Source organism: Macaca mulatta, chromosome 14 (assembly GCF_049350105.2).
Source record: "Macaca mulatta isolate MMU2019108-1 chromosome 14, T2T-MMU8v2.0, whole genome shotgun sequence".
Lineage (NCBI taxonomy): Eukaryota > Metazoa > Chordata > Mammalia > Primates > Cercopithecidae > Macaca > Macaca mulatta.
In genome coordinates, this window is record NC_133419.1 from 52574115 (window position 1) to 52597073 (window position 22959).

At 45.0% G+C, this 22959-nt stretch overlaps 1 protein-coding gene and 1 long non-coding RNA gene across 2 annotated transcripts in view; one reads left to right on the forward strand and one right to left on the reverse strand.

Annotated features, from left to right (window-relative positions):
• Window positions 1-22959, reverse strand: part of TEAD1 (TEA domain transcription factor 1) — a 271809-nt gene that overhangs the window by 60374 nt on the left and 188476 nt on the right. Inside the window, 6 exon segments of the mRNA NM_001435829.1 lie at window positions 347-471; window positions 1679-1740; window positions 2588-2634; window positions 3809-3943; window positions 20187-20249; window positions 22770-22834. Coding sequence (NP_001422758.1) covers window positions 347-471; window positions 1679-1740; window positions 2588-2634; window positions 3809-3943; window positions 20187-20249; window positions 22770-22834 — 497 coding nt within the window.
• On the forward strand, window positions 13802-15915 carry LOC144334286 (uncharacterized). The gene is made up of 2 exons (XR_013403988.1): window positions 13802-13909; window positions 14816-15915. It is a non-coding gene; the product is annotated as an uncharacterized LOC144334286 (long non-coding RNA).

A 22959-nucleotide genomic window follows, 5' to 3' on the forward strand; every position in this document is an offset into this window, starting at 1 on the left:
CTGCATGGGACCAGGCATACGGCAAGGCTCAATAAATGTTACTTCTTGTTAAATTTTACAAAACATAAGAGCTTGCAAATGTCCCGCTCTCTGACTCAAGTATTCCCTACAGCACCTTGGGGTCCAGGACAATTATACACCTCTAGCTCTGCTGTTTTCTACAAATCTGCCAATAGGAATCCCTTTTTACTTAATCAAAAGGCTATTCTTTACTAGGCCTGTTTTCACACAGGATATTTGTCAGGCATGGAGCAGCGGTAAAGGAGGAAAGAAAGAGAAGCAAGAAGGTGAACAGTAAAAGGAAAGAAATCCTGGATTCAAGACACACCTCTCTGGGCACACTCACCGAGTCTGGGTCTCGCTGCTGCTCGAGAAAAGCTGAAAATTCCACCAGGCGAAGCTTGGTTGTGCCAATGGAGCGACCTTGCCAGGCAGGGACCGAGGGAGCTGGGGCTGATGCAGGCTCAAACCCTGAAAGAGCAATTGTCACCTTTGATGGTGGTCACTCACCTCCCCTTGGGCCTCAGGCAAATACTGGAATAGGGCTCTACAGATGACCCAGAAGGAAACGCCATCAGCCCCCTCTCCACCAGGTCTGGCGGGGAGAACTCAGGTGATGATAGATGCTGGCTGGGGACCCCAGTGATGGTGAACAGTCAGATAAGCACAAAGCACGTGTTCCTCATTAAGCCAACTTCAGCTAAAGTTAAGGGCTGCAGCATGAGGACATCCATCCTGGACCGAGGGGTCTACTTGGGGACCAAGCCAAGAATGATGGGATAATGAGAAGTGAATGCTTCCAAAGACTTCCTGTAAGACTCGGACATGCTGCGCACTTCTTGTGTTTGTCCATCTTCCTGAAGACTGTGGTCACTAGCACTACAGAATATTCTCTCTGAATGCTCCATGGTACTGGGGAACAGGGCAATATGTGAAAGCATTTTCAGTTTGGGGAATCCGTAAGGCAGAGCAGTGACTTTTATACTGTATACCTCGAGTAGTGCAAAGGAGTAATTCCACCAAGCCTCGTGCCAGTTCAGTGGGACACGCTGCAAAGACAGCCTCAATTCCTTGTGCTGTGACATCTACCTTTGAACCTCTGAGGTCAAGCAGTCACCACTTCTAGGCAAAGTGTGGGACATGCTTTAGGCTCTCCTTCTCTAGGCCAAACAGTGCAAGGTTTTTCACATGCATACGGGGGGATTGGGGGTACGCTTTGTGGGGAAGGAGACAGGTAGGCTGGACAGATTCATGTTTTCTACTTTGAGCTTCCATGTACTCTCTCCTTTGAAGAAAGGTAGCGGCACCAAAATCTACTTATCTAAGAAAGGGTGAATGAAACCCTATCTACCCTCAAGACTTAGACTGCCTAATTTGGTCAGTTTTTATTGAGGAATATGCTGCAGCAACTTCACCTTCTGAGGATAATCACGATGAGGCTTCCTGTTTCTTATACCATCTGAAAAGCTCTTGGGAGATGACTGAAGGGAATCGGGACCTGGCAGAGGTCACCCCTGTGGCCCTCCTGAGCTCCAGGCTACCCAAGGATCCTGCAAGTCAGGGGCAATGTGCAGCTGTGGCAAAGTTGAGCATCTCTTGACTCAGGGAACAAAGTGCCAGACCCAGCTGTCAGCTGTGTGGGGCTGTGCTCCCAAAAGGGAGTTTCAGGGAGACTCACCTGGAATGGGGGCTGTGACTGCTGGCTGGATGGGGTAGGCCTGCTGCACAAAAGGCTTGACGCTGGGAACAGAGAGATGGCAGACAGAGTCAGAGATCACATCTGCAGCAGGGGCTATTATCCAGGTCCCACCATGACCTCCCAGTGGGAGGTCCTTCACTGCTGTGGTCCCTGCCTGCAGGTGGTAGCCTCTGCCTTTGCCCAGGCAGAGGCAGTTGTTCCATAAACCAACAGAGACCAGCAGCCAGCTAGGGATCAAACCACCAAGCCTCATGCCAGTTCAGTGGGACACGCTGGAAAGACAGCCTTAATTCCTTGTGCTGTGACATCTGCCTTTGAACCTCTGAGGTCAAGCAGTCACCGCTTCTAGGCAAAGTGTGGGACATGCTTCAGGCTCTCCTTCTCTAGGCCAAACAGTGCAAGGTTTTTTACAGCATACAGGCAGGATTTCCTTTCTTTTATCCCAAAATAGCCCTTATTTTCCAGTTTACTGATCTTTCTTTTCTTGCCCCCAAGGCATCAGTAGGATTTGTCTACTAGCCACCCTACCACAGGGCCAGCCAGAATGAAATGGGCTAGAGGAATACCTGTGCCGCCCTTTCTCAGGCAAGGAAGACCACAGCTCAGCCTTCAATACCATGAAGGAAGAGGGGTTCACTTCTTGATTCCAGCTGGACGACTGCTAATACTTAAGGTGGCAGTGAGGTGCTTCCACCTCTCCCAGATCTGAAAAGCCAGTCTCTTTTCTGCTAGGGGCCTCAGTAGACAATAAGGAGGGGATGCCTTCTGGGACTTCAGTGTAATGCTCCTTTCTCCTCCAGGCCCTGAGACAGTATGGCCCAGGAAAAGCTCTCCCCAGGTGGGCAGGGACCAGCCCCTAGTTGTCAGTGCCCACCCCTCAAGACTTACTCTTGTGAGGATCCTGGCTGCCCTGTTTGAATCATTCCCGGCCAGAACTGGAAGGCAAAATGCAGAGGCCTCAGACTTACGAGTTTACTTCAAAGCACAGTTTAGGATGCCTACGCATCGCAACCCCTGCTAAAAGACAGCAGGTTTGATCACCCAACAGAATCGCCTTGCCAGAGTGCAAATGCAGTCACCACTTGCACAAGACCACAACCTATATTCTTGGCCTGGCAACCCAGAGCTCCCTCTAGCTCCTCCTTCCTGAAAATCCCCCCAAGGGCAGAGGCAGGCAGCAGCTCCTCAGTGTTTTCCTTACACCTAAGCAAAGATCTGGGTGTGCTGCAGGGTGCTTACAAATATTTTAACTGATTGATTTATCCATGTACCCTCCCTCCATTCTGAAACATTCCCTGCATAATATTCTGCCTCAATAGCACTGAAGGCCCAGCAAGGCAGAGGACAAAGCTTGAACAAGGCCAGGAGCTCCAAGAGGCAATGCAGGCAGCATCTCCGCAGAGAGCTTCCCTGCAGCGATTGGTGTGGGCTGGAGACGCAGCATGACATAGAGGAGGGAAAGAGCAGCCTCAGGAGTCAAGCAGCCCTGGGGCTGATTCTTGACATCACTATCCATTCCACTAGGATCCCAGCTATCCAAACTCTTTGTTTTGCTACTGAATAACCTCAGCTTTTTCATCTGCAAAATGGCAATGACAATAAGAAGCATTTAAGATTACCTGGAGGATTGAGATTACAACATAATGCTACGCTTCTCAGCCTTTGGTAGGTGTCAAAATTGTAAATGTTAATAGAATACCTTGTCCCTTTAGGGGCTAGCTGCCCCTGAAGACAGAGGGACAGAGACCAAGGGCCAGGAAAAAGATAAAGAGAGAAGAGGCCTGAGCCCAACCCAGAAAGGCACATTTAATTCCATGTCTTCAGGGACTCAGAATTCCTTCTCTTCTGATTTTCTCCCTCTTCCTTTTCATTTTTTCTTTTCTTCTTCTTCTCCTCCTCCTTCTCCTATCCCTCTCTTTCTCTCTAGCTCTCTGCCTCCCTTCCCTCCTTACTTTCACCATTTAGACTCAATTATCAGTTGACAAGGTAGCCTTTGCCCTCTCATATACCTGACCCACGTGACAAGAAATGGAGGTGGGAGGCTTAACACTGGCCCATGCCAACCCCAACCCCAGCAGCTGTCATTACTGGACTGAGCTCATGACTTACCCCTGGCGCCCCTGGGAAGGTCGGGCGTGGAATCCCAGGCAGCCCCAGCTTGTTGTGAATGGCAGTGGCCGAGACGATCTGGGCTGAGGACATGGCTGCCATGTGCTGAAGGGCCTTATCCTTTGCAGTCTGATCCTTGAAGGTGACAGTGACACACCGACTTAATACATAACGCATGGCTACCAGGTAGGTTACACAGGCACAGCCACGAGCACATGGACTAAAATACAGAGCCACAAAATAGGCCAAAAAAGCAAACATGCATGGATAAATAACACAGCCAGAAGGCTAAACCACACTCAACCTACCATACCTCTCAACATTTACTGGGAAGACCCAATGGGGCAACGCTTTTTTGTAGGGATTAAATCCATTTTCCAACAGAATGTGAAGCCTCTCAGAAGAGTGGACAATGTGTTTATTTAGCTTTTCAGCTTCCAGAAGGAGATTTCTCCAATTACTTAAAACATTTAAGGTAGAAAAAAAAAATAAAGGACCTGCTTTTAAGCACACGGATGGCAGGAGGGGTGAGCGAAGACATGTAGCTGTGGACTGGGGTAGGACCGTCCAGAGCTCGAGGAGCCCTATCTGTGTGTCCTGGCTGTCACAGGACCACGGTCCCAGGAGCTGCTGGGGTCATGCAAGGCCTGGAAGCCCTGCAGACACCTGGTTGGGGAGGCTCAGAAGCAGCAGGGGGTGGGGTAACAGGGCCAAGCAGCATGCTGGCGGGGCGCATGCTTTCTCAGGTATCCCCGCCGTGGGGCTAAGGCTACATGGGTTCGTACTAAAGCCAGGAGCCTAGGGGATGCTACAGGTACGTGGTTTCTCCTTTTCCTAAACAGATCTTTTCTAGGAAAGCCAAGGCTAATAACACAAAGCTAGCCAAAAAAGTCTGCCAAGCACAGCTAAAATACAGAATACTCAGTTTGGTGAAAATACTTACCATGCTTGTTACCTGGATACAATAATAAACAATTTGTTAAAAGGATTGCATACAAAGGGATGTTTTCTTTTCTTCTTTGGTTAAAAAAAAAATATATATATATATATATATATATATATGTATGTACATATGTACACAAACATATAATAATTGGAAACAATAAAATGCATAGGGGTGTGGGCCTTCTCACATTTTAGGAAGAATCAGTGATCCAGATGGCTATCTAGAAAGGCAATGATTGAGAAGGGCACCCAACAACAGCAATAATAAAAAACTACCCCCCAACTCCTTTGCACTGGTTCTATGGCTTCCCCAGGACAGAAGGAGAAACAGTCAGCCTCCTGATATGAGACAGGTCCAGCGGGCACAGGCAGGGCTTTGAGCCTTGTAGGCATATAAAGGCTCCCGGTGCCAATAGAGGGTCTATACTCCAGGCCCAAATGCCATCAAAGCAAAAACAAAATGGTGACATCAAAATAAAAAGAGTGCTTTCCACCTCCAGGGAACGTCAAAGGGAGCTTCAGGCTAAGACACCAAGTACCAGCAGAGAGGGTGCTAGAATGCTTACTGATATAAACAAAGGTGATGAAAAAAACACATCAAGGCGTCACAAGCAAGGCCAAAGGAGTTTTTTTAAAAATCAAAGCCCATAAACAACTGTTAGGGGCTTCTAAGAAAGATCTGCTAGGTGTTCCCAGGGTGTAGATACTACTTTGCCCTATAACTGTCGGGAAGACCATGTGAATTTGCAAAAAGCTTACATTAACCTTTGAAAAACAGCCAATAAAGAAAAAGGGAAAGAGGAAGGGCCAGGCGTGGTGGCTCACACCTATAATCCCATCACTTTGCGAGGCTGAGGTGGGAGGATTACTCCGGCCCAGGAGTTCAAGACTAGCCTGGGCTACATAGAGAGACCCTGTCTACACAAAAAATAAAATTAGCCAGGTGTGGTGGTGCACTTCTGTGGTTCCGGCTACTCAAAAGGCTGAGGTGGGAGGATTGCTTGAACCTGGGAGGTCAAGGCTGCAGTGAGCTGTGTTCATCAAGCCACTGCACTCAAGCCTGCGCAATAGAGCAAGACCCCATCAGAAAGAAAAGAAGGAAGGAAGACAGGGAGGGTGGGAGGGAGAAAAGGAGGGAAGACAGGGAGGGTGGGAGGGAGAAAAGGAGGGAAGACAGGGAGGGTGGGAGGGAGAAAAGGAGGGAAGACAGGGAGGGTGGGAGGGAGAAAAGGAGGGAAGACAGGGAGGGTGGGAGGGAGAAAAGGAGGGAAGACAGGGAGGGTGGGAGGGAGAAAAGGAGGGAAGACAGGGAGGGTGGGAGGGAGAAAAGGAGGGAAGACAGGGAGGGTGGGAGGGAGAAAAGGAGGGAAGACAGGGAGGGTGGGAGGGAGAAAAGGAGGGAAGACAGGGAGGGTGGGAGGGAGAAAAGGAGGGAAGACAGGGAGGGTGGGAGGGAGAAAAGGAGGGAAGACAGGGAGGGTGGGAGGGAGAAAAGGAGGGAAGACAGGGAGGGTGGGAGGGAGAAAAGGAGGGAAGACAGGGAGGGTGGGAGGGAGAAAAGGAGGGAAGACAGGGAGGGTGGGAGGGAGAAAAGGAGGGAAGACAGGGAGGGTGGGAGGGAGAAAAGGAGGGAAGACAGGGAGGGTGGGAGGGAGAAAAGGAGGGAAGACAGGGAGGGTGGGAGGGAGAAAAGGAGGGAAGACAGGGAGGGTGGGAGGGAGAAAAGGAGGGAAGACAGGGAGGGTGGGAGGGAGAAAAGGAGGGAAGACAGGGAGGGTGGGAGGGAGAAAAGGAGGGAAGACAGGGAGGGTGGGAGGGAGAAAAGGAGGGAAGACAGGGAGGGTGGGAGGGAGAAAAGGAGGGAAGACAGGGAGGGTGGGAGGGAGAAAAGGAGGGAAGACAGGGAGGGTGGGAGGGAGAAAAGGAGGGAAGACAGGGAGGGTGGGAGGGAGAAAAGGAAGGAAGAAAGGGAGGGTGGCAGGGAGAAAAGGAAGGAAGAAAGGGAGGGTGGCAGGGAGAAAAGGAAGGAAGAAAGGGAGGGTGGCAGGGAGAAAAGGAAGGAAGAAAGGGAGGGTGGCAGGGAGAAAAGGAAGGAAGAAAGGGAGGATGGGAGGGAGAAAGGGGGAAGGAGGAAGGGAGGAAAAAAGGAAAGGGAGGGGAGGGGAGGGGAGGGGAGGGGAGAAAAGAAAACAGAGCCTAACACTTCCATTAATTTCTTTTTTTTTGTTTTTTTTGAGACGGAGTTTCACTCTTGTTGCCCGGGCTGGAGTGCAGTGGCACGATCTCAATTCACTGCAACCTCCGCTTCCCAAGCTCAAGCGATTCTCCTGCCTCAGCGTCCTGAGTAGCTGGGATTACAAGCATGTGCCACCACGCCCGGCTAATTTTTGTATTTGTCTTTTTAGTAGAGACGGGGTTTCACCATGTTGGTCAGGCTGGTCGTGAACTCTCGACCTCAGATGATCCACCCGCCTTGGCCTCCCAAAGTGCTGGGATTACAGACGTGAGCCACTGTGCCCAGCTACATTAATTTTTTATGTCTTATATATTACTCTGGCTGTGACTGAAAAACTAAGGAGCCTCAAATAACAGCTTTTCATGGATGCACAAGGTCATTATGAACATCTGTAATGACACCTCCCATGGCCGAGTGACACTCCAAGGGCCCTGCAAGCTGACAGGATTCTTGGGTCTCAATAGAATGGCCAAAGTGACTCAGAATGATCCTTTCGCTGATGTTATCTCCTTCTCATCAAATGGCATTCTTCGACTTGGGGCTCCATTTGCTAATCTGTCAAACGTTCTAACCTAAAGCTAGCTTCCTCAGCTCACCTTTTAAGATTTGAAACATTTCAGATACTGAGGATGCCAAGAAAAGGGCAAATCTTGAAGTGGACGGGATTTTATGATAAACTGACAAACTGGGCCCACACATGCAGACTTCAGTGTCAGGCGATCTACTGTTGGCTATTCTGTGGCTTCACCTGCTCCACGCTGGTCCACTCCCTCAGAGGGTAGCCCGTGAACAGAAACCATAGCTCTAGTCACACCTACTCCATTCCCCATCGCCACCACCCTGACATCAATACAAATCCATTGGTTTCTCTTTGACCAGTCACTTTGGACTCCAGCCCCCACGCCACTCAATCCCTAACGAGGGGGTTATAAATGCTCTCAAGGCGGATTTCTGAAACTGAGGTAATGGCACAGGTATGACCACAGGTGCCTTCCTCAGCACAGAATAAGCCTTACAACTTCTCTGGGGCCCAGGCTAGGGGGATTGGAAAATGGCAGCACAGATGTCTTGCCTGCCGTCATGACACGTCTGACCCATAACTACAAAAAAACTTGAGGGCTTGGCTCCATTCCAGAACATCGTGGAGCCTCTCACAGACCCGAAGAGTTCCACGTGTTTGAAGTGCTGCAGACAAAGGCAGTTCTGCTTGTCCAAATACAGAATCTGTTTGTGCACACTTGGGTGGGGCAGCTCAGGAATTCTAAGTCCAGGTCCAAATGGAAATGAGTTTCCTGCATCTCCACATCCCGCTTTACTGAGCTGCTTGACATCTGCCAGGTTATTCAAAATCATTTGAAATCTTCATCCAAGTTTGATACTCTTTTTGAAACGGGGAACTCAGTGTGGAAAAGGAGAAAAGCACCTATCTTTGCTGTTTGTCACACAGCTTCAGAACATGATCTGTTTCTTCTGTTAAAAACAAAGTAAGGTTTGACTCTCTCATTACCCAGCATCCTACCAGGTACCTAAATGAAAACAGGAGTTCAAGAGCAGGAGAACAAATCAATTGCTTTTATCGCATCAACTTGCTCCAAGACTCTAAAAGGTGTACCCACTGGGGTGTCCGGAGACCTGGCTCCAAACTTGTCCCTGCCTGACATTAATGAGCTGCATTATGTGGATCAAGTCATTTAACGACTTCTAAGTTCTTTATTTACAAAATTAAAAGTTGCACATTTATGTGTAATGTCCTTCCAGGTTTAAAGGTACTTGTAGCTATGAGGGTAAATTCCATTATAAACAAATACTTTTTAATGCATATAGTCAAGGAAACTACTAGTGAGAAGATGGCAGGATGTTAAAATTTGGGCAGCTCTTGGCTGCTGTCCTAATAGAAAGCTAAGTGTGGAAAGGAAATTTTATCTCAAGTAGAGGTTCTTTCTGCACTTGACCTACCTATTTGAGAATAGGCAATTTTCTGCAAATGGACTAAAATGCCCATACCAGTGATTTCCTACCTTTTGTGGCTGATCTACTCTGACTACTCATTTAATTTTTATAACATCTCCCCTTTATCTACAATATATATTGAAAATTAAAAGGATTAAAATGTTTTGTTTAAAATCTAATATGACCCTGGAAGTAATAAGCACCACCAGGATATCTTGAAATCAGAACCAACGGTCTGACTAGAGACCCACTTATCCTGAAATGGGAATTCAAAAGGATGCCAAGCTAAGAGATTTCAATGGAAGGATCTCTAAATTGTCATTTTCAGCCCAAAGATACCTGCCTGGCTTTGAAAAAATCACTCTAAGTGTCAGACTTGAGCGAATTGCTCCTCTGTGTCACTCTAGTCTAATATCCCAGACTTTGAAGCATTCGACTCTATCCTCACTACTCATCCCCGCTCTAAAGAGGAGGCGGCTAACCTATCCAAACAAGTGAAGCTGGGCAAATTCAAAAACATGCTACATTTGTACACCACACTAATTTTAAGATGTTTTCACACCAATATTTCTGAGATGTGGATGATATTTACAGGATGAGCACATTGTTTGATCCTGGAAAACTGTTAGGTTAACACTGAATTATGCTCTATGAAGTCTTAGGTTACAGGAAATATTCTGAGAGACAGAGACGGGGCGGGCGGGTGGGCGGGGAGAGAGAGCACACACATGCATATGAGCAAGAATAAGAAAATTGCATCCTAGAAAAGTTTGGACAAGTTCACACTGACTCCTTATTACTGATTTTCTGTCCCTCTATCCCTAAGATTACAAAGAATGAGGCCATAAAAAGCCAAATGTCTGGGGAGTGGAGAAAGAAAAGGGAAATCTCCCTTTTCCAACTGAACCCCAATCCAAGCCCATGACCTGCAATGCAGAAAACACGCATGGAGCAGAAACCATGGGTCTATGGACTTTGTATGGGGAAGACGATGGGTTCTAAGAACAAATGGTCCAACTGACCTGAGACTCGGGATGCCTGTCTCATCATCTACCCTACTTTTGTCATTATCCAATTTCCAGCACACCATACTCAATGGTCGTGCTGCCTCTGCTACATGGTCCAGCAGGCTGTGTCATGCATAAACTCATCAGCCTGAAGCCTTACAAATTGTTATTGTTCCTAAGTAAAAACAGGCTTTCATATTTCATGAAGCAGAGCAAGGTTATTGCTGCTATAGCTCTCTGTTCTGCTGACTGCCTCCTTTTTATGGTTGAAATGGACACAACGTTTGGAAAATATCTACATGTAATATACATGACAGGAGGGCAAGCAGTATCATAAATGCACATGGCTGGAGTGCTGTACTCTTAAAACTCGAGGACATCTCATGGATCATTCTGGATATCAGAGGAGTCTTGTTCCCTTCTCTTCCTTCTGCTTCCCAGTTTTTGATTATTCTGCAAAATCAATTATCTCATACTCTATAGGCATTACCATGAACAAATTTTAAAGATAATATAAAAAGGTTACATGCTTGCATATACAATATGTGATAGCTGGCATATATGGAATTTTAATGAACAGCATAATCAATACCTTCCAAACAGTTTATTCATGGGCCATAATTTCAGAATTTAAAGATAGGATTCCACTCTAATTTATTCATATAGAAGTCCATCAACTACATTAGAAAAAAATAGTAAAGTCAAAAAACAACCATGGATTCAAAAACTCTTGACAGTTATTAAATGTTTTTTCTCCAAATGTGCTTTAACCAGCAACATAACATAGTGCAAGGGAGGAAGGACAGCAATTTGCTTACAAAATCACTTTTTCAGAAAAAGACAAAACATAAAATACTTTCCTAATAAGTAATTTTGCAGATGTTATTTCTAATCTTGTACTGTGTGGATTCACATGACCTCTGCAGTTACTAGCCATACCCCTTGAGCAGATAAACATCACAGAACTGTATTATGGTTTTGGAGAAAGGATGGAGGGCACTTTATTTTTTTTTCTAGCTATGATCTCTAATTTGCTTATCATTAGAAAAGGCAGGACTAAATACAAAAGGAGGCTATTTCGGTCAGGTAACAGCTACTGCAGAGGACAGAAGGCACATTCACACTTCTCCTGACTTACTGCCTAATAAGTAGCAATTAATTCATCTTATTGTATTTCCAAATGCCAAAGACTCCATTCACATCCAAGGAAAAATGTTCAAGGCTTTTACTATTGTTCATTTTTAAATATATTCAGCTATATTTGGTATTTTATAATTGTCAACAGCATTTCCTTTAACTCTGATGTGGGGCTTCACATCATAAAGGATTGTAGATGAGAATTATAGATGAGCAAACTCATAGGTGTGCCTCATGACTCTCTCCCAGGAAGCCTGGGATTTAGGACAGCTTCATGCCAGATCCAGGTGTCTGGGAGAAGGCACCCTTCTGACCTTAGCCCACTTTTCTCTAGGAGGTGACAGCAAGGAGCCAGAGGAACCCAAACTGGCTCCAGGCTCAAGTTAAGTCCCAGAGTGAGTCCTTGCTCCCATTGTTTATCTTCTGTTTCCTTCAAACATACAGACACAATGAGGAGGGCTCAGTGGAGGGAGACAATACAAAGCATCCCAAGTCAGGAAAATGAACCTCATCCTGGACTAGTACTCTCTGGGAAGGCAGCAGGACATCCTGCGAAGAGCTTGGCTTTTGGCATCAGATATCCCTGGATTAACTTCAGACTTGTGACTCTAAGCAAGTCAGTTAACTATTCCAAGCCTCTGCGTCCTAATTTATAAATCGAAGATAAAAACACTTCCCTTCAGGACTGCTTCAAGTACTTAGCATGGTGCTTGCAGCCTTGGCCCTGGGTGAGCCTGCAGTCTACAGGGCCCAGGTGACGGACTGGCTTTCCAGGCTGGATCCTGCTCGGGACCTGAAATGCTCAGGAGCCCTAGTCCTCACTAGATAATCTTTCGGATTGATGTCACTCTAGGGCATTATCTAAGTTGGAGGCCAATTAACAATGGGTTTTCTCTATGAAGAGATAAAAATGTAGAATGAGGCTGTTTCTGTTGCCCTTAAAAAGAAAATCCAAACCTGGCTCAGTTCACACAGAATTATCTTTATCTACATATTCAGTGCTCTGGCTCCCATCGTTAATTTCTCCATCACCACACTGTTGGTAAGTGGTTCTAACTGAAGCCTGAGAAATTGTCTCCAATCTTAGTTTTTGTTCAGTTAAATTAAAAACAAGGTAATAAAAATATCTTTGAGGAGAAAGGGTACATGTCATAAATGCAAAAGAACTCCCCCTGAAGACTGGGAAATGCCAGGAAAGATTGTATCATTTCCCAAATCCTGTGACAAGGCCAAGTGTCTTGGTGCGGACGCAGACAAATGAGGTTGTTGCTCAGGCTTTCCTTGCCTCCTGCACTGCTAACAGCCACGTCCTGAAGGAGCAGAGTGGCTCAGGGGGCTTCACCGGGCACCACAGAGTGAAGTGAAGCATGTCTGCCTTCCCTGTGGACAGGCCCATTCCTGGATGGAATCAGTGATGATACAAACATGATTCAGCAGTGTGGACTTTAGCAATGCCCCAGTGAAGTTCTTGAACTCAAAAGAATTAAATCAACAATTTGAACTTTAAGCTCTCTGCTTATTGGAAGGAACAGCAGATTGGAAAGAATGGCCTGTTCAGAAATCAAATCACAAAGGCCACCAGGGTGAGAACAAGAAAACGGCCCCGGGGGAGCACATGTAGCTCATAAATTAGTCACCAGCGACTGGACATAATCAGAGGGGCTCAGGTCTTTTTCTGCTCTACTGGGATGATGCAATGTCAGCAAGTACAGGTTTTTCTTCGGTACACATCCAGAGCCTGGCATGAATACATCTACCGCATAAGATGTATTCCTGCTGAGGGGAGGGCATGGCGAACACTTCCTTTCCTCTTAGTTTTGTCCCGAGTCATACACTCACCCAAACACACTCGAGAAGTGAACCAGAGGTGGTCCATCTTCATGGGAAGATGGAGATGGCCCACAGTGTGGTGGTGCTTCCCAGACCTTGGCTGTGGCTGCCACAGCTTCTGAAAACAGCAAGAAAGGATTGCCTTTTTGCTGCTAATGGGGAAAGAAGGACTCTGAGCGGGGTCTGAACAACTTCCTAGGGCGACTGAACATACAGAGAAAGAGACTCAGGCACGGAACTCTATAAAGAAACTCTGAGTAGGAAAAAGACTGCTTAACACATAGAGAACGCTTCTGCATTCTTTCTACATGCTAGGATAATAAATCCCTAGAGCTTACAAGAACAGTTAATGACTTTTTGATGAATTAATGGTGAGTGAAACAATTCGAAGTAGAGAATAATTTCTAAGGCTGTGAGCTAATCCTCAGACATGCTGCTGCTTCTCACTACTCCACTGGAGATGCCAGTAGGGGCTAAACTAAGGGAAAGGGCGAGATGGAAGACAACAGGTAAAGCTGGTGTTGGTGACCTTGCTGTCTCTGCAGCTGGTGACGCAAGGTCCAAGGGAGACCTCTAACTCAGCATCCTCGGGTCCTTAAATGGATATTCCATAGGCCTAGAAGCCTCTTTTACACTGCAACTGCACGGATTCATCTTATACTTTAGAATTAGACTCAGGCCCAGCTACGGGCTGTGGGTCATCTATAAAACCTACCCTCTTGAGAGCAGTGGGTCAAAAGGGTTTTGTCTGAGTAGGAGGCAAACACACAGCACTCCCATCACTAAGAAACAACTCCTTCAAAGCTAAGCTCTCTTCTAGGCCTGTAGTTAGTACTCTAGCTTCTGTCCTAGACATATATATATATATATATATATATATATATATATATATATTTTTTTTTTTTTTTTTTTTTTTTTGGAGACAGTCTCTCGCTCTGTCACCCAGGCTGGAGTGCAGCAGTGCAATCTCGGCTCACTGCAACCTCCACCTCCCAGGTTCAAGCAATCCTCCTGCCTCAGCCTCCTAAGTAGCTATAATTACAGGTGCACACTGCCATAACCTGTCTAATTTTTTGTATTTTAGTAGAGACAGGGTTTCACTGTGTTGCCCAGGCTGGTTTCTAACTCCTGGGCTCAGGCAATCTGCCCATCTCGGCCTCCCAAAGTGCTAGGATTACAAGTGTGAGCCACCGTGCCCAGCCTTGTCCTAGACATTTTGAAAATGCCCCAACCTCACTGCGGGGGGGGGGACCGGGGAGAGAAAATCCCCACAACTCTGCATGTATAAATTTAATTTCCAAAATTACTATGCTCTGGCCACAAATGCCTTTTTTTTTCCTTTCTGTTCTCCATCTTACCAAGCTCTTGAATCTCAGCTTCAATCTACTGGCGCCTTGTCTCTACTATCCCAGCTTCTCTGCTCCTGGTTCACTGTCTCCTCGCATTACTCCCTTTCTAGTTCAACCATTCCCTATATTTCCTGGACCTCGTATCTCTCCTTTGCAGTCATGGTCTGTATCCAAGGTAATCAAATTGTTGGCCGAGTCTATCTTAACTTAAGCTGCTAAAAATTCCAGAAGAAAAGTCTCATGTTGGTGCCAATGGCTATTGCACAAATTCATGGTAGACAATTGGGCAAAAATCGGCTGGGCACAGTGGCTCACATCAGTAATCCCAGCACTTTGGGAAGCTGAGGCAGGCAGATCACTTGAGGTCAGGAGTTCGAGACCAGCCTGGCCAACATGGTGAAACCCCGTCTCTACTAAAAATACAAAAATTAGCTGGGTGTCATGGCAGGTGTCTGTAATCTCAGCTACTTGGGAAGCTGAGGCAGGAGAATCACTTGAACCTGGGAGGCGGAGGTTGCAATGAGCCGAGATGGCGCCACTGTACCCAGCCCAGGTGATGGAGTGAGATTCTGTTTCAAAAAAAAAAAAAGGACAATGGGCAAAAATCTAGGAGCAAAAAGAGAAGAGAGTTTTCACTGCATTTGATTTTCTAAGGGAAATAAATGGCAAGGAAAGACACTGTGGGTGGTAGGAAAGAAAGATTAATTTTAGTTGAAGAAGGAGGGTAGGTAGAGGAAAAAGTACTGAATAATGTTTGCCACTTGATTTTTCATTTAAAAAAAAACTTACATAATGAAAATGATCAATTCCAGATAGTATAAACATGAGTGTTTAATATGATATTCTCTGTACTGTTTAAATTTTGTATATTTAAGATTTTGCAACAAAAACTTCATAGTTAATTTTGACGCACACTCCTAGTTAATTACTATTAAGAAAACCCAACTTTTAATAAGTTAATTTTTAAATGCTGCTATTGAAAATCTTTCTGAAAAATTCTGGCACACAATACTTTTCAGACTTCATAAGGACAGAACTTACAATTTATTCTTTAAATACAAAGAGTAGAAAAGACTACAGAGCGGGCAGAGAGCACTTTTCAGACTTCATAAGGACAGAACTTAAAATTTATTCTTTAAATACAAAGAGTAGAAAAGACTACAGAGCAGGCAGAGAGCACTGAAGCGGGGGAGCCAGCCAAGGATGAGTGCTAAGTGCCACGGAGCAGCCCCGAGGGTGTGGGTTGGCCCTTGGTCCTGGCCTGCGACTCTCTTCCCCACTCTTAAAGCAGTCCAGGAATTAGCCTCCCTGACTCCGCTTGGCCTCCCTCTTATTAGCTATCCTGCAAAACCCGGCTGGTGAGGTCTTTTCAGAGTGTTAATTTGTATGAGCCCTGTGTACGCCCTGAGGCCCACAGATGAATCCCTGCTCCTCAGTGGGATGATCAAGGGCCCTTCCCTTAGGCTCCTCCAGTCTTACCTCCCTCCGTATGCCCCTAACTACACAATGTTCTTCATCGTCCCCCAGATAGTCCCAACTTTATGGAAATTCTCTGACTTCAACTATGTTTAGTTCTAACGACACTTCTCCATGAAGCTTTCTTTAATTCCCTCACTCTCAGAATGAATCACTCTTTTCACTTGGTCAGCCTCTGCACTATCCTGTTTAATTTCTACTGCAGAGCCCCCTAGCTGTGGATACCCACTGGAAAAAATAACAGAAAATTTCAGCGTTCCTCAAGAACACAAACTCAGGATTCAATTCTACTGCCCAACATCTACAAAAGGACCTAGAACACACTTGGGTTCTCAATGAAAACCACTGGACTGAATTCAGTAATCATTCCTATGCCTTTCAAGTTCAAATCTATGTAGAAATCTTAGACTTTCACTAGAATGATTTTTTTCTTTACTAAAATTTAAGTCTACACATTTTGGGGGTGATCTAGTACACAAACAGCACATTGAGAACAACTGCCAATTAGCAGAGGCATAAAGCTGACCTTTAGAATTTATTGTAACAGATTTCCAGAAGAGTAACTTTTGTAGCTAGGATGACTTATCTATCAATGTGACATCAAAATGACCACTCTCTCCTGGAGTCTGTTTTCTTCCAAGGAACATGGCAGAACTTAGAAACTACAGAACTTAAAAACATGGACTTTAAGCCGGGCGCGGTGGCTCACGCCTGTAATCCCAGCACTTTGGGAGGCCGAGGCGGGCGGATCACAAGGTCAGGAGATCGAGACCACGGTGAAACCCCGTCTCTACTAAAAATACAAAAAATTAGCCAGGCGCGGTTGTGGGCGCCTGTAGTCCCAGCTACTCGGGAGGCTGAGGCAGGAGAATGGCGTGAACCCAGGAGGCGGAGCTTGCAGTGAGCTGAGATCCGGCCACTGCACTCCAGCCTGGGCGACAGAGCGAGACTCCGTCTCAAAAAAAAAAAACATGGACTTTAAATGGGACACAGGAGCTGTCTGTAAAGGCTGGAAGGGACAGCATAGGAGGTAGACACCTCCTTTTCCTTCTGCCTATAACAGGTGGTTTTTCAAACCTGATTCAATGGAGTAGCCCAAGAGGCCATTACTAAGGATTTGAGAGAGAAAGTTTCAATTAGAAACATGAGTTTTGCTACTTTAAAAAGGCTAGAAAACACCAGCCCAAAGAACTCTGCTACATCCTTCCCTGGAGTAAAGAGAAGCTTATAAGCAACAAGGTTCACAAGGAAGACACACCTGGCAGTGGCCTCCATTGTGGGTAAGCCACTTTTCCAATTCCACAGAGGGACAGACAAATGCAAGCCTGGCTTTGGTCTTCAAATGAGAAGCACAGACCTTTGTCTACCCCTTCCATGTCTGAGTTTGTGGAGAAGTGGTGACCAGCCTGGCTACGGCAGTGCCTGCAAGGGTAGTTACTGGGATGGTCAGCCACCAGCCACCTGCTCCAGGAGGCCTTTCTACATCTTCCCAGGCAAAGCACAGTGTCTATTTTAAGCTTGGATACTTCCTGCCACTACCCCCTGCTCCCCACCCACCCAGAAGCTATCCTCGTTGTCTTTTGGGATGACCTCAATTTTCTGTAGCGAGTTTATCTCATTAGCTAGCATGTGAGGCCAAAAAGACCATGGCTATCAGCCTGACCCCATGATGACCTTGGTAAAGATGCTTGTCCCTGCCTCCTCACAAATGTGCTATTAGACTCCAGAGCTGAACAAGGGGGTATGGATGGAGGTGGGACACCAACAGAGTTGAGCCCATATCCTGGTAATGGCTGGTTAGGAAGGCTAAGTATGTGGTCTTTGAGATAAAATGTTCATGGAGGGAGTGAAAGCAGCACCAACTCCTGCAAGCAGGTGACAGCCAGCCTCCCTCTCTGTGACTGTCCTAATGCCCTGAGAGTAGTGACAAGCAGTTCTGTCTCCAGGACCATATCATCCCCCCAGTTACTGATGACCCTCACAGCACCAACCCAAATTAAGTCCACATTTTGACCAAGGGCTCAAAGTTAAAATGTGGATGCCAAGTGAAGGGCTGGTAGCAAAGGCTGAATGCCCAGCCCCAAAGACTGTGAGGGATGACAGGTTAGGTACAGTGTGCTGGCGTGAAGCCCTCTGCTTGAAAACATTTGCCCACCTCCACTAGATAAAATTTTATCTTAAAAAAAAAATTCGTTTAGGGTACAAAAAGATCTGAGTTCAAATCCTGGCTTCACCACTTACTAGGAAGGCTGTGTGACTAGTCAATTATACTCTCTCAGCCCCCGTTTCCTCAATATCATGCCCCAAAAACAGAATACTGTAGTGAGCTTAAATGAGGGAGCACGCATTAGGCTGTCTTTCCTGTTTCAATTCCCAAAAGTAACAGTACACTCCCCAGGAAGCTCATCCCTGCACCCCACATTTCATTTCGGCTGTTCCTGCTAACACTTACCCAAAGTGCTCCTCTAGTTTACATTCCCATTTACATGGCCAGCTCCCTGAATAGGAGATTGGCTGTTAACTGCCCATCACAGTGAGCACCATGCCTGGAACACTCAGTTGGTATTAGCAGATGGAAAAACAAAGGACTCCATTTTTCCAAGAACAATATGGTAGGAAAGAAGGGAAGAAACTACAAGAAGACGGAGGTGGTTCTTGGAGCTTAAATGCTGAGCCAGTTGCTATCCTACTGCTTCTGTTTCTGTCTCTTCCTTGTGCCTGCCCCAAAAGAGAGTGGCCCAGAGCTGAAAGTCAAGGGAATGTTTCTTTTTTATTACTGTTAATTTCTTTTAGAAACAAACATCAATACAGCTGTGTATTTTTACATATGTACATGTATAAAGCAACAGAAAAACTGTTTCTATGGAAGAAAACTCTAAAATTCACCAAGTGAGAAAAAGACTGCTTCCTATATCCCATGGGAATCCCTTCTGAACAGAAGAGCTTTATTCATCACCTATAGGGCTTTCAGTCTACGGCTGTGTGCCTAGTAAGTCCACAGGAACCACACAGACGGTGCAGAAATACAGCAATTCATATCATCACAGATGGAAACAACATTGTTATCTGTAAACTTCTTTGTACATCATTAATTCATTAGCTCAGAGAAACTAGAAACAGAGTCAGAACTTGAGCAAAAACTGGGGTAGTTACATCCATATAGAGAGTATTGCACCTTTGGTTAAAAAGCAGGATCTATAAAGTTATCTTAGTCTTCCAACTGCTCAGCCAGTGCAGCTAAAAGCCAGCCACCATCAGCCACACGTGCGAGCGAGCCAGCATGCTGCCCACTGCAGAGGGCACACCAAATGCTCCTTCCTAATCACTTGTCCTGTTCCACAGCCAGCCTTGTTTGCATAAAAAAAAGTAGAAGGACTTTGGGAAGAGTCCCAGTGTTCACCACTCAAGTGTTGTGAAACTGTACTGTTTTGTAGTTCAGAACAAAACCACAAATTTAATTACTGTATAGAAAAATATCAGAACAGAACCAAAAAAGGCACATGGGAAAGTTATCAATATGGGCCAAAATCAATTTTTATTATAAACGAAGGCTCCTCCTTGCAAACTATAATCCCTTCGCATTTCTAAAATAGGGCACTATAGAAAAATAAAAGTCAGGTATGTTTTATTGTAAATTTTATAAAGGGAAAAAGAAAGAAGCTGTATATAAAAAATTATCAATGCCCCCATTTTTCCTATAAAATATATTTTGAGACTGAAAAATGAGGTACAAGTAAAAAAAAAAAAACATGTAAGTAAACTCAAGTACAAATGAAACTGCAAATGGGTTTGATCAAGAGCTTTTCCATCTCTAAGATCTATCTTTTTTTTAAAGGCCACTCCTCAGATTTCTCTCTTAATAAGAGTGCCGTTCACTTAAAAAACAGTAGTAAGCAATGTGGAAGAAATCTCGCTGAAAATACTCTGCAGGAAGAGACATGCATGAAAAAGACGTATTTTTTATAAGTCTTCTTAAAAATACATCAAAAGCATGAGTTAAAATAATTTCTAAATTTTTTAAAAAGGTAATTTCATGACCACTTTGGAAATGATTCTAAAGAATTTCTACTCAATTTTGCATCTCTGGACTTTTCTTTTTTTAAGTTTTTCTAGCCCAGGGCTGCTTGGTGGGCATCTGAAAGTTAAAAAAAAAAAATCACGTTTCTGTGCTGAAAAGTTATCAAGAAGAGCTCTCTGCTGCATTTGCATTGTTATTAGGAACACACACACACACACACACGCAAACACACGCACGCGCTCGCACACACTGAGTTTAATGTGAGGCTAGTACAGAAACAGAGAGATTAAACACAAAGAAATGTAAACAGCTCTCACATGCAAGGAAACTAGGTTACGAGAATCCCAGCACCAGGCATTCACCAGTCACCATGGAAAACAGGAAGTGAGATGCATAGCAACCACAAGCCAAAAAGCAGAAAAGCGCATACCTTTAGCTTGGAATGAAAATCACGAGATTTCCTTCTGGCAAGAACCTGAATGTGACTAGACACCTGCAGGGTAGGGGAAGGGAGGAAAACAAAGGAAAAGCCTGTAACCATGGAGATGAAAAGCCCCCTACAAGTGGGCAAGCCAGACGTACCTTAATGGCGGCTTGAATTTCTCGAACTTTCTTTCTTGCTAAGACCTGTATATGACTAGACACCTACATTGTTCGGGTTTATGAGGGGAAACAAAACAAAACAAAACAAAACAAAAAAAGGAAATCAAATATAAAATCGCTACTCTTTGGGAGGGTTTTGGGGTGGGGTTGGGGGGGGTGGTTATTTGCATCTCAACAAAGCTCTGCAGTTAGGAATACACAGTCCCAGCCAGACACAAGCCCCCAGCGCTGCTCTAAGCTTTTCATACTGGGTCATCACTGCAGTGACTTGATTCAGGATGAAAATTAAGACTCATCTTAGTTTTCCCATCCGAGAGAAATCATGGGCACTGGGAAAAACTAATTTTGGGAGGGATGAGAGGGGCTGTTTTCATTCTAAAATTAAAAAGGTGGGGGTAAAGGTAAATGAAAATATTTATAGCTTCTCAGTATCAGGAGGGAAAATCCCTTTTTCTCAATTTAGAAGAGACTATCCATAAATTAGCACATTCTGCAGAATCAAAAAGCTGAAGCTGTCAGTTGTATTCTGATCTCATTAAGAGCTCTGGATTCTGTAGCAAATGTTAAAATAATACTGACATGTAAATTAGATCTCAAAGAGAAATGGAAAGACCCAGTTAGCAGAGCTGCTTTTTTTTTTTTTTTTTTTTTTTTTTGCCCTTATAAATATCTTTAATCCTTCAACTCTTTTGGGTATTGACTGGGCGCCAAGTGGATTTGCATATTGTTACAAAGCGAAATGTGTGAATACAGCCAGCCAGCCATCCTGTTAAAAATCTGGGTTGAAAACCACATGGATTTGCTGAACAACAAATTCACATTGGAGAGGTATCACCAACTGCTGCCTAAAAACATCCCCAGGACGCCGGGGCGTGGAAATGTAGCCAAGCCCAGCTTCTGAAACACAATGATTCCACTGAAATTTGCATCTCTTTCAGTGGGACTTGGTTAAATTTAGAAGAGTCCCTCAGTGAAGGGTCACCGGGCAAATGACCAGAGCTCACAGACCAGCAGACAGCCCAGGTCCCGCACTGTCAGTATATAGGTGATTAGATCCACTGGTTTCTGAAATTTAGAACCTTCCATTTAAAAGTTCAGCAACTCAGACTGTGTGGTGATTACCCCATTTCCAACTCTCCAGCGGCTCTAAAACAGGATTTATAATAAACGGTCCTTTTATCTTTAACTTTGTCTTTGAGCTTAAATTATTCAATTTTTTTTTTCCAATTTGCTTTGGTACTTTTCTTTTTTTAAGTACAGAGAAGCAGAAACTCCCCCATCCTCTTCACCCCTCCATCTGGCTCCTGCTGTTACTTGTTTTCACCCGAATTTTGTTCTTCTGTGATTCTCTGACTTGATGAGGGCCACTAGCATCCCCCAAACAGACAATGCGCTGCCTCTGTGTGCTGGCAGGGGGCCACTTCTCTTTGTGCTGACTCAGCAGCCAGGCTCCCAGGCTGTGGCACAAGTAGCATTCCTGGGGAAGAGCCTCTCCCCGTTATAAACACTCATGAAAACAATTCCTCACTGGGAAGAGAACTGAAATCTGCTGCTCAATCTTAATGAGACCACAGTTTAGCTGGCTTTTTGGTCTGATTACAGTTTTTAAGGTTCATGCCGTATCATTCAGCATAAATCAACATTAAAAAATAATTATTTTCTGTTAACAACTCACCCATGAGGTTTTTGGGTTTTTTCCCCCCTCTTTTCTTTTTTTGGTTTTAAACACTAATTTCTCATCCGTTCCAATTCTAAACTGGCTCATGTCAGAGATTTGGGCTGTTTTACATCTGAAAGAACGAGGGAAGGCAGAACTCTGACAAAGGGCAGAGAATTCCTGATACTGCTCTGCACAGAGGTATTGAAGTTGTAACTTCATTTCAGTCACAGCAGCTACTGACAAAAAGCCATCGCTTAAAAAGCAACAGTTCCCTGGACTCACATCATTTAGCATTACATTAAGGCCAGTACTCAAGGCTGCTGGTGTTACTTTTTCATTGAAATTATGACTAATATATAATCGTTCCAGGATTTTACAATGCACAAAATCTCAAAATTTCATGACCTGCAAGTGCATTTGCACCTGCAGTTTTTGCAATGTTCGCAGGCACACATTTTGGGAAAGAAATGTTAGCTTTGAAATACCACACAGGAGCAGTTCACACACTGTCCTTAGCAGTGACACTTTCCCACATGAGTATAAAAGGAACTTGTAAGACCACATAATAAAGGGTCACTGAAATGATGAACAGTGAAAACTGAGCCAATTTAAAATACCTCCAACACTGACGTCCTTACAGGGAACTCAAATTGGGGGCTCCTAGGAGCCAAAGCATAGCCAGCCACTGCAGCCAAAATGCCTTTGTGGGCCATTCGCTGACATGCACAATTTCCAGGTGGGTTATTTTACCTGTTTTCTGGTCCTCGTCTTGCCTGTCCTGAGTTTGATGTATCTGGCTATCAATTCATTCCTACCTGAAAGATAGAAGAATTTACCATGAGGTGGGTTACCAAAAAGCCAAACCAACAAAGCCCCTGAAAGCAAGAAACAGAATTCAGAATCAAGAATTTTAAAATTACAACTATGTGTTTACTAATGC